This window comes from Culex quinquefasciatus, chromosome 1 (genome assembly GCF_015732765.1).
Source record: "Culex quinquefasciatus strain JHB chromosome 1, VPISU_Cqui_1.0_pri_paternal, whole genome shotgun sequence".
NCBI classification, from domain to species: domain Eukaryota; kingdom Metazoa; phylum Arthropoda; class Insecta; order Diptera; family Culicidae; genus Culex; species Culex quinquefasciatus.
The window spans coordinates 63,142,911-63,155,805 of record NC_051861.1 but is presented as its reverse complement, the minus strand read 5'-3'; the positions used below and the strand labels follow the sequence as shown (position 1 = coordinate 63,155,805).

General features: G+C 39.1%; 1 protein-coding gene across 2 annotated transcripts; it reads right to left on the bottom strand.

Annotated features, from left to right (window-relative positions):
- Nucleotides 1–7,918: 7,918 nt before the first annotated feature.
- Nucleotides 7,919–12,661, bottom strand: LOC119766865. Of its 2 annotated transcripts, none has more exons than XR_005277184.1 (3): nucleotides 10,129–12,661; nucleotides 8,245–9,987; nucleotides 7,919–8,178 (listed from the first exon to the last, which is right to left on the bottom strand). XR_005277184.1 is itself a non-coding variant. In XM_038253099.1 (3 exons), exons 2-3 carry the CDS (start codon nucleotides 11,635–11,637, stop codon nucleotides 9,799–9,801), a joined length of 1,698 nt encoding a protein of 565 aa, XP_038109027.1. In that variant the 5' UTR covers nucleotides 11,638–11,800; nucleotides 11,869–12,661; the 3' UTR covers nucleotides 7,919–9,798. The 2 variants fall into 2 exon arrangements, 1 of the variants encoding a protein (XP_038109027.1); XM_038253099.1 differs by having other exon boundaries at nucleotides 7,919–9,987; nucleotides 10,129–11,800; nucleotides 11,869–12,661.
- Between the last annotated feature and the right edge of the window lie 234 nt (nucleotides 12,662–12,895).

Below are 12,895 nucleotides of genomic sequence, written 5' to 3'. Positions count from 1 at the left end.
AGTCCCAAAAAAATGCTTTTTCTGTAAAAGTAAAGAATTAAAAAATATACGCAAAAATTTCAAAGTCCAGCATAAAAAAAACAAACTTTAAAATATCAGCTCATGAAAATTATTGTAAGTATCGGAAATTGAAAATTCTGTCAGTGACTGCAAATTTTGCTAAGTCCAGTATAAATTTGAAATAAAGTCAAAATAATTATTGCATGATGTTCGGGTAAAATTTTGGAAAAAATAAAATTTTCGAAATTTTTGCTAAGTCTAAAAACTACCACTAACAGCTCAATATCAACTGTAGATAATGCAGTATGATCATGGAATATACTTTCCATTATACGCAGTCGGTTTCAAAAGTCGTCATAACTCGAGGAGTTTACAACAAGATGCAAATAAACAAGCCAAGATAGTTCCAAGTTATCGCCACCAACTCACTTTCCGCCCGGGCGGGAACCCTTTACTTTTACAGAAAAAGCATTTTTTTGGGACTTAGAAAATTTTCAGGAGGTTGGAAACATGATAAATAATTTTGATGTTTATTTTTGCTTTGATCCAAAATTTCGGAAAAATCGACGAAATTACAGGAAATTTTTGTCCGATTTTTACAAAAACATCAGTTTGTTCCTAAAATAATGTCCCTAACAAAACGTCTTCATTGAAATTTTGAAATTCGAAAGTTGGTTTTTAATAATTATTGATATACCCCCTACAAAAATCGTTCCGGCACTTAGAAAATTTACGGGATCCGTATCACGACAAGATTGTTGGTAGAATTTATTAGATTTTCAGGACTTTGCGAAATTTTTGCTCTCAGCCAGTTGAATATTTTTCAACATTTTGAAAAATTATTTTGATTAGAAACATTACCAGGCTTTTTCAAATTTTACTGTGGCTTTTTGGACTTATGCAATTTTAGGAATATTTTCATAGACTTTTATTTTTAATTTAAAAAAAATGGAATATAGAGACTTTGGATTTTTCGTGATTTGGAAAATTATTGTGACATTTTGGCAATTCAACGCTTTCTCCACAATTTTTATAATGAGTTTTTAAAGTAAAATAATTTTTCAACTTTGAAAAATCTTGTTTTGATGTAAGTGCGTATATTCCTGCAATATTACTCATATTTGTAAAGAGAAAGAAGGGGGTCTGAATAGTGGCGGGGTGCATTAAAAATCAATAAAATTATTTTTGGGATCAAAATCTACTTCATGAACTTGATATGATTTTGGAAGATTTCAGTTGTTTGCTAATATAAACTCAACTTGATGTGGCATTGTTGGTCAAATAAACTCAACAAGATTTTTCGCAGATACACCTCGAACAATTTATGTTCGTGGCCATGTTCGGTTATCTCTTAACCATACCCTGGGGTGAACTTGACTTGTTCGTGTTTTTACGAACATGGGTAGATTTTTCCAAGATGCAACTTTCTGCCCCCCGGGCAGAAAGTTACATCTGAGCAATTCTCTACGAAATCGGTCTTTTTTCTTCAATTTTAATTTTTGTATTTTTTAATCCGACTGAAACTTTTTTGGTGCCTTCGGTATGCCCAAAGAAACCATTTTGCATCATTAGTTTGTCCATATAATTTTCCATACAAATTTGGCAGCTGTCCATACAAAAATGATGTATGAAAATTCAAAAATCTGTATCTTTGAAGGAATTTTTGATCGATTTGGTGTCTTCGGCAAAGTTGTAGGTATGGATACGGACTACACTGGAAAAAATGATACACGGTAAAATTTGGTGATTTTTTATTTAACTTTTTATTACTAAAACTTGATTTACAAAAAACACTATTTTTTTTTTTTTATTTTGATATGTTTTAGGGACATAAAATGCCAACTTTTCAGAAATTTCCAGGTTGTGCAAAAATTATTGACCGAGTTATGATTTTTAATCAATACTGATTTTTCAAAAATCGAAATTTTGTCGTAAAATTTTTCAACTTCATTTTCGATGTAAAATCAAATTTGCAATAAAAAGTACTTTAGTGAAATTTTGATAAAGTGCACCGTTTTCAAGTTATAGCCATATTTAAGTGACTTTTTGAAAATAGGCGCAGTTTTCATTTTTAAATTAGTGCACATGTTTGCCCAGTTTTGAAAAAATATTTTGAAAAGCTGAGAAAATTCTCTATATTTTGCTTATTCGGACTTTGTTGATACGACCTTTAGTTGCTGAGATATTGCAATGCAAAGGTTTAAAAACAGGAAAATTGATGTTTTCTAAGTTTCACCCAAACAACCCACCATTTTCTATCTTCAATATCTTAGCAACTAATGGTCCGATTTTCAATGTTAATATATGAAACATTTGTGAAATTTTCGATCTCTTCGAAAAAAATATTTTCAAAATTTTCAAATCAAGACTAACATTTTAAAAGGGCGTAATATTGAATGTTTGGCCTTTTTGAAATGTTAGTCTTGATTTGAAAATTCCAAAAATATTTTTTTCGAAAAGATCGGAAAATTTCACAAATGTTTCATATATTAACATTGAAAATCGAACCATTAGTTGCTATGATATTGAAGATAGAAAATGGTGGGTTGTTTGGGTGAGACTTAGAAAACATAAATTTTCCTGTTTTTAAACCTTTGCATTGCAATATCGCAGCTAAAGGTCGTATAAACAAAGTCCGAATAAGCAAAATATAGAGAATTTTCTCAGCTTTTCAAAACAAAACTGGGCAAACATGTGCACTAATTTAAAAATGAAAAACTGCGACTATTTTCAAAAAGTCACTTAAATATGGCTATAACTTGAAAACGGTGCACTTTATCAAAATTTCACTAAAGTACTTTGCAAATTTGATTTTACATCAAAAATGAAGTTGAAAAATTTGCGACCAAAATTTCGATTTTTGAAAAATCAGTATTGATTAAAAAATTCATAACTCGGTCAATGATTTTTTGCACAACCTGGAAATTTCTGAAAAGTTGGCATTTTATGTCCTCTAAAACATATCAAAAAATAAAAAAAAAAAATAGTGTTTTTTTGTAAATCAAGTTTTAGTGATAAAAAGTTAAATAAAAAATCACCAATTTTTTTTTACCGTGTATCATTTTTTTTCAGTGTAGTCCGTATCTATACCTACAACTTTGCCGAAGACACCAAATCGATCAAAAAATTCCTTCAAAAGATACAGATTTTTGAATTTTCATACATCATTTTTGTATGGACAGCTGCCAAATTTGTATGGAAAATTATATGGACTAACTAATGATGCAAAATGGCTTCTTTGGGCATACCGAAGCCACCAAAAAAGTTTCAGTCGGATTAAAAAATACAAAAAAAATCGAATGACCGAAATCCTAGAGAACTGCTCATCTTCCTAAAAACTTGTCATGTTCGCAAAAACACAAACATGTCAAGTACCTGTTAACTTCCAGTTAAGAGTTAATCAAACATAAACGCGAACATAATTTACTCTACGCATATCAAAAAATTATCAACTTAAGTTCGTGTTGGAAACTTCAAATTATCATGCTATGGTGCGGAAAAATATCATCCATAAACATAAAATTATCCCGACCAGTTCATTTTTTTCCTGTAAAAATGTGGGGCGAAAAATATTATTCAAAAACATAAAAGTATTATAACAAGTTGTGATGTTTCCAGATATATTTTTCTGTAATAATTTGGTTGCTTTAGAAAGCGTTATACACAGTAAGAAAATATAAGTTTTATATAGACTGTTTTTCAATTGTATTTTAATGAAACAAATTAATTTAATGATATAATGTGATTTTATAGTAAAATTTATTTTTATTAAATAAGCCTAAAATTAAAAACTATAGCAAACAATCTGCTGGAAGACTAAACATAATGACAATCTAAATTTTTGAAAATATTTGTATACAGTCATCCCTCATATTCGGAACAGTTTACAGATCGGCCAATATTCAAAAAATCATAGAAAATCGATAATTGAACATAATGATTCGCTTTTACCTTCATTTGAAAGCTGTTTTTGCGATCTTTCGAATGCTGTATTGAACAACTGCAAATTTTATCGTTTTATATCAAGTTTTTGAAGAAAAACTTTGACCCTTGAAATCTACAAATTCGGAACACTTTTTTCTAACGATGTAAACAATCTTTTTTATCGCTCCAGGGGGTACATATTTAAAAAAAAAATAATGACTTCACATTCTGAAACCAATAAAAACTCATGCTTAGTAATGTTTTATGAATGGTCTGCTAACTTTTTTTTTTGTGAAAATATCAGTTAAATTCAGGTGTTCAATTGTTGGAGGCACAATAACATCCCACAATTATGGAACAGGCAATTTGCAAGCAGCATTTTGCTGCTCTGAATAAAATAGTCTCGAAATGCAGTTTTTTGTTTTAAAAGTACTACTTATATTAATGAAATAGCAAAGGAATGTCCAAATAAAGGTCCTAAAAATAGTAGGGTACACAGAAAAGATGCATTTGGCATGCTTTTGACAAATTATCACAAAAGTGTTCCGAATTTGTGGGTGTTCCGAATATGTGGGATGACTGTATCATTTGCCGTATAATTCGAATTAATTCAAAGTTTAGTGTGAATAAGTAAGGCTGGTAAAAATTTTATTTCAAGTTTTTGTCACTCCTCCCTTTGAAGTTTGCCCGAAAAATCAGGGGACAACAAAAAATTACATCCAAAATTGCATACAACTGACAATATTAAAACAAATCAAACTTTTTGTAAAGCCAAGTCAAAGAAAAAGCTTCGAAAATCTGTACAATTGAACTAAACAAATCAATAATGCACTAATTTATTTGCATTGGCCGCTGAAAATTTTCCTGAAATTCTAGCAAACCTATTTGAAAGTGTAGAAATTTGTAAATATTGTCAAGGTGGAAGCGTTACAACTGGGCAACGTGGCTCGGTCTTATATGGTCTTTAAAGGAAAGAATCTAAAAAATATATGCAATCCTTATCAATAAATAATTTATTTTCAGAATTTTATATCAATCTGTCAAAAGTCAATAATGTGTATTCAAAATCAGCATAAATAACGGTATGAAAAACTGAACTTTTCTAAACAAACATTGAAATGTTTGAAAGAATGTCTAAACTGAAGTGATAGGTTCACTTTGAAATATTCTCGTACTTACCTTGTTAATCCTCTTCAAATGCATCCAGAGAGCATATGATTGCAGCACAATCCATTTTTGCAGCTGATTGGTCAAAGTAAACAAAATTCTAGAAGCCGAATGTCCAGAAAATGTCCGTTGGTAGATCTGTAAGAGAAAATAAAACACAAAGCATCAATTCTCAAACAAAATTTATGGAATAATTAAAAATTCAATAGTAAACAAAGAAAAAGAAAACAAGCAATACTTATCTGAGTTTTAAAAATCGTCGAAAAATATTTGTCGGTTGACTAGTAGAACCAACATCTGTAGCCACTTCAGGTGGACTCATCTTCCTCCGTGAAACTGCTTGCGAGCCACACAATTTAATCATCTCCTCCGGAATCACAAGAGGAAGGTTCAGAAACGTAAACAATCACACGCGCACTCGCGAAAACACACGGACCAAATACGGTTCCTCCACAAATCGCGATTCTGATGACGCGACGACAAAAAACCAAAACAAATCGAAACTGCTGTTTTCCTCCACCGAGAACTGTCAAATTCGCCAAAATCATTCCGACGTTGATCCGCGTCTTGATAGCACCTGCTGGAGGAGGAGGAGGAATGATGACCAGCGACATGCAGGCAGGAGGATTTCGATTCTGCGAACTGCGGCTTTGTAATGCACCCGCTAACGTAACTTTTTCTTCTCCAACGAGCCACAAAACATCAACTTTCACATAAATAACAACATTTCGCAACTCTCACATAAAACGACACCAACGAACGCACATTCTCACGGCCAAAATACGCACTTACAACCCGCGGCGATTCGCGGGCTGTTGTTAATCAGTGGAAAACTACTGCACCAAAACGTAAACAAACCCTTGTCCTTGTCCTGGTGAATCCGCCAAAATCCTTTCCTCGTTAAACCACAGCAGCATCTTGGGTAAGAGGATTACTTTTCTGGGGCAGCGGCTTGGCTGAAACTTTCCTTGCACCCGTCAACACGGAGCGAAACTTTTTTCTTCGTCCCCCAGCCACAAAAACACATACAATCTCTTAACCACAACATATTACGGCTCCCGAACGCCACGGACCGAACGAACACACACTCCCCTCGGCCACAGAACGTACTCACAACCCGCGGCGATTCGCGGACTACAATTTATCCGTGGAAAACTACTGCGCGAAAACGTAAACAAACCAGCCCGCCACGAACGCAAAAGCTGTCTGTCTGCCGATTGCCGATTCCTGTTACGGCATGTCTCGCGCGAGCAGTGAACGAAAGAAGAGAGAAAAGAGAGAGTGAGCGAGCGCGTGGGCTCATTTTTGCGCTTTGCGATGAAATTTTATATGCGGTAAAATACTTTTTAATGTGATTAGTTTAACTAGTGTAAATTAAAGTGGAAAAAAATTCAATAAAAATGTCCATTAACAAAACTGCCATTTTAGCTAAGTCCCGCTTGAAAAAAATTTAACCTTGTAAATCATCTCATAATCCCGGGTTTTCAAAAATATTCTAAGTGTAGGAAAAATGAAATTTTGTCGAGGAGTGAAAATTTTGCTAAGTCCAACAAAAACAAGATAAAACTAGAAAAAATCATCTCATGATAAAGAGGTCGAAAGTTTTTCTAAGTCCCAAAATAATTTGGCTTTCGAAATTCTGCTAAGTCCAGCAAAAACAAGATAAAACAAAATAATATCATCTCATGATAAAGATTGCGAAATTTTTTCTAAGTCCCAAAATAATTTGGCTTTCGAAATTTTGCTAAGTCCAGTGAAAACATGATAAAACAAAATTATATCATCTCATGATAAAGAGGTCAATTTTTTTTTCTGAGTCCCAAAATAATTTGGCCTTCGATTTTTTTCTAAGTCCGGTAATATCATGAGAAAATTAAAATTTATCAACTGATGATAAAAAGTCTACAAACATAGAAAGGAACATAGATTTCGGCGCGCATTTTAAGAGTTTTTGGAACAAATATCAAACATGCCATGATATCAAAAACAACTCAAGTTATTTTTTTGTTCGTCCCATGATGCGACTTTCTGCCCGGGCCGGGTAAAACTCGACAGGCAACTTCCTCCGAACTTAACCAAAAAAGCACCACTTTTTAAGGATTCTTGGACGCGCAAGTGGCCAAAACACCCGGACTCTTCTTCCAAACAAGTCCGAAAGAAGCAATAACACAAACTCACCATAACAAACGACGACGGCGGCACGGAATCTGCGCCGATTCCTGGACGTAAACACCCGGCACCTTCCTCCAGACCGATCCGGAAGAAGCACCAACACAAACGACGACGGCGGCACGGAATCGGCGACGATTCCTGGACGTAAACACCCGGCACCTTCCTCCAGACCGATCCGGAAGAAGCACCAACACAAACGACGACGGCGGCACGGAATCGGCGACGATTCCTGGACGTAAACACTCGGCACCTTCCTCCAGACCGATCCGGAAGAAGCACCAACACAAACGACGACGGCGGCACGGAATCGGCGACGATTCCTGGACGTAAACACCCGGCACCTTCCTCCAGACCGATCCGGAAGAAGCACCAACACAAACTCACAAAAACAAACGACGACGGCGGCACGGAATCTGCGACGATTCCTGGACGTAAACACCCGGCACCTTCCTCCAGACCGATCCGGAAGAAACACCAACACAAACGACGACGGCGGCACGAAATCGGCGACGATTCCTGGACGTAAACACCCGGCACCTTCCTCCAGACCGATCCGGAAGAAGCACCAACACAAACTCACCAAAACAAACGACGACGGTGGCACGGAATTGTACTATCGAGAAGATTCCGGAGCTCAAAGAAAACACGTTGTGCACGCTTGGTGGTCAGAACAAGAATCCCCGTTTTATTATTTCTCTGTCAGTGTGTGTGTTTCATGAGCAGGGCTGTGTCACTCAGGTATATCAATATAAAGGTAGCTAGGATACTACATCCACCTTCCCCTTTTCTAAAATTATTAATCCTGTACAGAATGAACATAATCACGCATGTAGGTGGGCTGATGGGTAGCCCGTCTGGATCCGGTCCTTGTAGTACTGTTATCGGGGAGGTGTCCGCTGCGACCGGGATGGTTTCCTGCAAAATATAATTTATTTTATTATTTAAGCTTAACGTTAATAATACATAATAAATATACTGTACCGTCCGAGATCTGATCAGAATCAGATGAAACAGGTTTCTCAATTTTCTTCAGATGAGTCACATGTCTGCGATACTTGACCCCAGACTCCGAAGTTATCAGCGTATCACCTCCCTTTCTTTTTACAACTTTGAATGGTTCAGATTCAAAATTAGGAGACAATTTGTTAGCCTTGCTCATTTTCTTCACCAAAACATCGTCACCTTCCGAAATCGGGTTTGGTTTAGCGTGCCGCTTCTCGTCCGCGTACTGCTTTCCTTTGTCCTTCATCTCTCGATCACGATCAACCAGTGCTTCGTCCACTTCCTTCGGCTGATAAATACCCGGAAGTTTATCACGAATGTTGTAGCCAAACAGCAACTCCGATGGTGTTTTCTTGGTAGTTGAGTGTGGGGACGATCGGTACATTAGCAGATATTTGTTCAGTTCCTCGACCCAGTCGGCGTTTGTTTCATGGCTGATAATCAAACTTTTCAGGATAGAACGATTTTGGCGCTCAACCTCGCCGTTCTGCTCTGGCCAGTACGGTGTTGTGGTGATCAGCTGAATGTTGTTTGATTCACAGTAAACTCGGAATTCCTCGCTTTTGAATTGCGGACCGTTATCGGCAGTAATACTCAACGGCAGTCCAAATCGAGCAAAAATGGTCTCCAGTCGTTTGATGGTGTCTTTCGAATCGATTTTCGTCATGATTTCCACCTCAATGTAGCGACTATAATAGTCAACTACAACGAAGAGATAATGACCAGTCGGAAGTGGGCCAAGGAAGTCCATAGCCACATGTTGCCACGGTCCAGATGGTAGCTCACGTCGTTTCATCGGTTCCGGAGCCGAAGGTGCTGCCACCAGCGTGCAGCCTCGGCACTGCTTAACGTATTGTTCAACCTGTGCGTCGAGCTTTGGCCACCAAACCTTAGCCCGCAGCCTTTGCTTCATAATCGTCATACCGGGATGACCCTCATGAGCCAGGTCCAAGGTCTACGTTCGTAGTTGTTCGGGTATCACAATCCTAGTTCCACGCAGCAAGATACTGCCAGCAAAGCACAATTCTATCGCAATCAGCTTGTACGGGAGCGCTTCTTCTGCCCATACACCTTCATCCAGCGCAACACGAACGGCCTGTATAGCTGAGTCTGTTCTGGACGCCTGCTCAATTTCCGTCAATTTCAGAGCAACGGGCTTTGCGTTCGATGCAACCCACTGCACGTAGTGTTCAGCACAATCATCAAACGTCATGCCTGTAGTGTTAGCCGTGATCGCAAGCCTTGACAGTGGGTCAGCGATGTTCGATTTGCCCGGCTTGTAGATGACTGTACCTTTGTACGCTTGCAACCGTACGACCCACCTCTCGATTCTTGCGCACGGTTTCGAGCGTGATCCGAATATTGTTTCCAACGGCTTGTGATCAGTGATCAGCTCAAACTTCCGCCCGTACAAGTAGTAATGGAACCGCTCAACCGCCCAAACTAGTGCCAACGCTTCTTTTTCGATCTGTGCATACCGCCTCTCGGTATCAGACAAGCTCTTGCTAGCATACGCCAGAACTTCCTGCAGCCTTAAGTCGTGTTCCTCTCGATCTGATCCATAAACAACAAGCATCCTTCACAGCCACTTAAGATCTGCTCCATCGACTTCTGGAAATACTCCGGGGCACAATTAATCCCGAAGAGGAGCCGCGTGTACCGGAACAAGCCTTTGCGAGTCATAAAAGTAGTAATCTCTCGAGATTTCTGAGAAATTTCCACCTAAAATAAAATATCGATTTAATCCTCTCAAAAGCAATTTATTTTCAAATATTCACTTCATTTTCATCTCAGTTTAGGAACAAATTAAATCCAAGATAAAGTTTAAATCCAGTTTAGGATGTTTAACAGTTAGAATCCTACCTGATGAAAAGCGTTCTTCACGTCCAGTCGCGAGAAAATCTTGGCCTTCGCCAAGTGTGGCAAAAAATCTTCGATGGTCGGTAGGGGGTGGTTCTCCCTTTCCACAGCTTCATTCGCTCGTCGCATGTCAATGCAGATTCGTACGTCGTCGCCTTTTGGCACCACTACTACAGGAGATATCCATTTTGATGGCGCGTTCACTCGCTCGATTACACCCTGACTCAACAGCTCGTCAATCTTCTGGTCCACTTTGGCCTCCAACGCCACCGGTATACGTCGGTACGGTTGAACAACGGGAGTTACGTCAGCCTTGATCGGGATGTCTACGACAATTCCTTTGATGGTGCCCAACCGCTTGCACTCAGTGTCCACTTCGTTAACTGGTACACCGATTCGCAGGACACCCATCGCTGTAGCTGTGTCACGACCGATAAGAAACTTGCCGTTTCCTTCCACCACATAGAACTCGGCCGGTTCTGTTACGGATCCAATCTTGAGCGAAGCTGTAAATACGCCCAGCAACGGAAGAGGCTGCCCCCCGTAAGCTTTGAACGACTTCGACGTCTCCTTGCGTTGATTCGACACGACTACCTTCTTGGCCTTGAGTTTTTCCCAGTCTCCTTGGCTCAGGAGGTTGTACTTCGAGCCCGAGTCAATAACCGCACACATACCAACGCCACCTACTTCGCATTGCATCTCACCATCGTCGTTACTTGAAGTCACGTTAAAGACATACTCCGTGTCCTTATCAGCGATGTTTTTCACCGTGCTGGAATCCGCCTCAGAACGATCTTGCTTGGCGGCGTAAGCTCTCGGGTGACTTCCGGTCCAACGGTTTCCACTAGGCCTGAACGGTTTCTTTGCCGTTCGACACTTTCTCGCAAAGTGGTCCCTTCCACCGCATTTGTTGCACATGTGTCCTCTGGCAGGACACCTCTCATCACTGGCCACGTGACCTTCAAATCCACAACGGTGGCACTCAGACAAAGCTATCTCCGGAAATCGTTTGCGGTTACCCGACGGAGGAGGCTTAGCATCAATCTTGCTGACCTCACTTGCCGCTGGCTTAACATCTCCCGACGCAAAAGATTTGTCCTGCTTCGCCACGGTTTCGTAGATCTTCACAACGTTTACTATCTCTTCGAGACTTGCGTCGCCCCGCTTCAGCAAATCTCGGCGTAGCGTGTCTGGTTGGCTTGTCTGAATAATTTGGTCCTTGATGTGCTCCTCCATCCGATCATCAAATCCACACCTTTCGGCCTGAACTCGCAGTCTAACGGTAAAAGCGTCAATACTCTCACCGAGCCGTTGTTTCATTTGCCGCAAAATGTGGCGCTCGTAGGTCGAGTTTTCCTTGGGCAGAAAGAACTCATTCAGTCTGGCGCAGGCTTCCTCGTAGCTGGTCATACTTGGCGTGTAATGTTCGATGTTTATCAACGGCCCACGCATTTCTTCCCCCGGGCAACTCCGGCAGCGTTCCGAAGAGCTGCTGAACATTTGGGCCGGCATAGTGCAGCAGCAGATCTTTTTTTCCAATCTTCATCCTCGATGCGGGACGCTCGGATCATCGTCTCGAACGACAGCAACCACTTTCGCCATTCCACACCCACATCGTCGGTGTGAGCTGCATAATCAAACTGCTTCATTTGCAGCCCCAGCGTACGAATCATCTCTGCAATTGAACGAAACAGAAACTCGAATTTAGCAACAGCATTTTCCGCACAAAGCTTCTAAATTTACTGTTGATCTAAACACTTTTCCCTTGTTGTTTACTTTACACACCATCTCTATCTGGCTAGCAACATCTGTCAATTTATACACGGTGATTCAAAAACAATCAAATCTTTATAGCAGAATACCTAAACTGCTACAACCTTTGAGGACAACATCTTGGCAAACATGACTCATTTTTTTGAGTTGTTTCTGTCTCTTTCTTTCCTCTTCGTTATTTTTCTTTTTCCCGCATTCGCACTAACACATTAAAGCGATGTTTCAGTTTTTCGCTTGGCCACTTCTAACAATTTTCATCTCCAACCGAATATGCGTTTTAGAAACTGCATTTTCATTTTCTGCGCATTCAAGCAATTTTCTTCCCGCATTTAAGCAATTTTCCCGGCATTTAAGCGACTTTTTTTCCACATTAAAGCGAATTTCCTTCCCACATTTTTGCGACTTTTTTTTCTCGCATTTAAGCGACTTTTTTTTTTCTCGCATTTAAGCGACTTTTCTCCAGCATTTAAGCCATTGATCTAATTTGATTTTCACAATAAGTCTTCCAAATTCAGCATCTAAGCCAATGATCTTTTTTCACTTGTTTTTATCAAAATACTTACCAAATGGGAGCGCCATTTTTGAATCCTCGTCGCCAAATGTACTATCGAGAAGATTCCGGAGCTCAAAGAAAACACGTTGTGCACGCTTGGTGGTCAGAACAAGAATCCCCGTTTTATTATTTCTCTGTCAGTGTGTGTGTTTCATGAGCAGGGCTGTGTCACTCATGTTATTAGCAAGGTATATCAATATAAAGGTAGCTAGGATAGGGTAGGGTAGTCATCAATGAGACACTTTTGGTTTTCAATTTTCAACGATTTTTCTAATTTCTAAATCAGCATGTTTTAATAAGCTTTTTAATGCATTTTCTTTCTTTTAATGTGTTCTAACATTGACCAAAATATGAGATCGATCCGACCTCTATAGCCAGAGTTATTCAACTGTCTCATTGTAGACGCACTTGGCAGGAACAATGAGACACTTGGGGAACAATGAG

What these genes read in the sequence shown, in the direction of transcription:
- LOC119766865 (XM_038253099.1), bottom strand. Translation starts at nt 11,637, where the DNA reads ATGCCGGCCCAAATGTTCAGCAGCTCTTCGGAACGCTGCCGGAGTTGC. An exon ending in TGAAGAACGCTTTTCATCAG is followed by an intron (nt 9,988 to 10,128) that starts GTAGGATTCTAA and finishes ATTTTATTTTAG; the next exon opens with GTGGAAATTTCTCAGAAATC.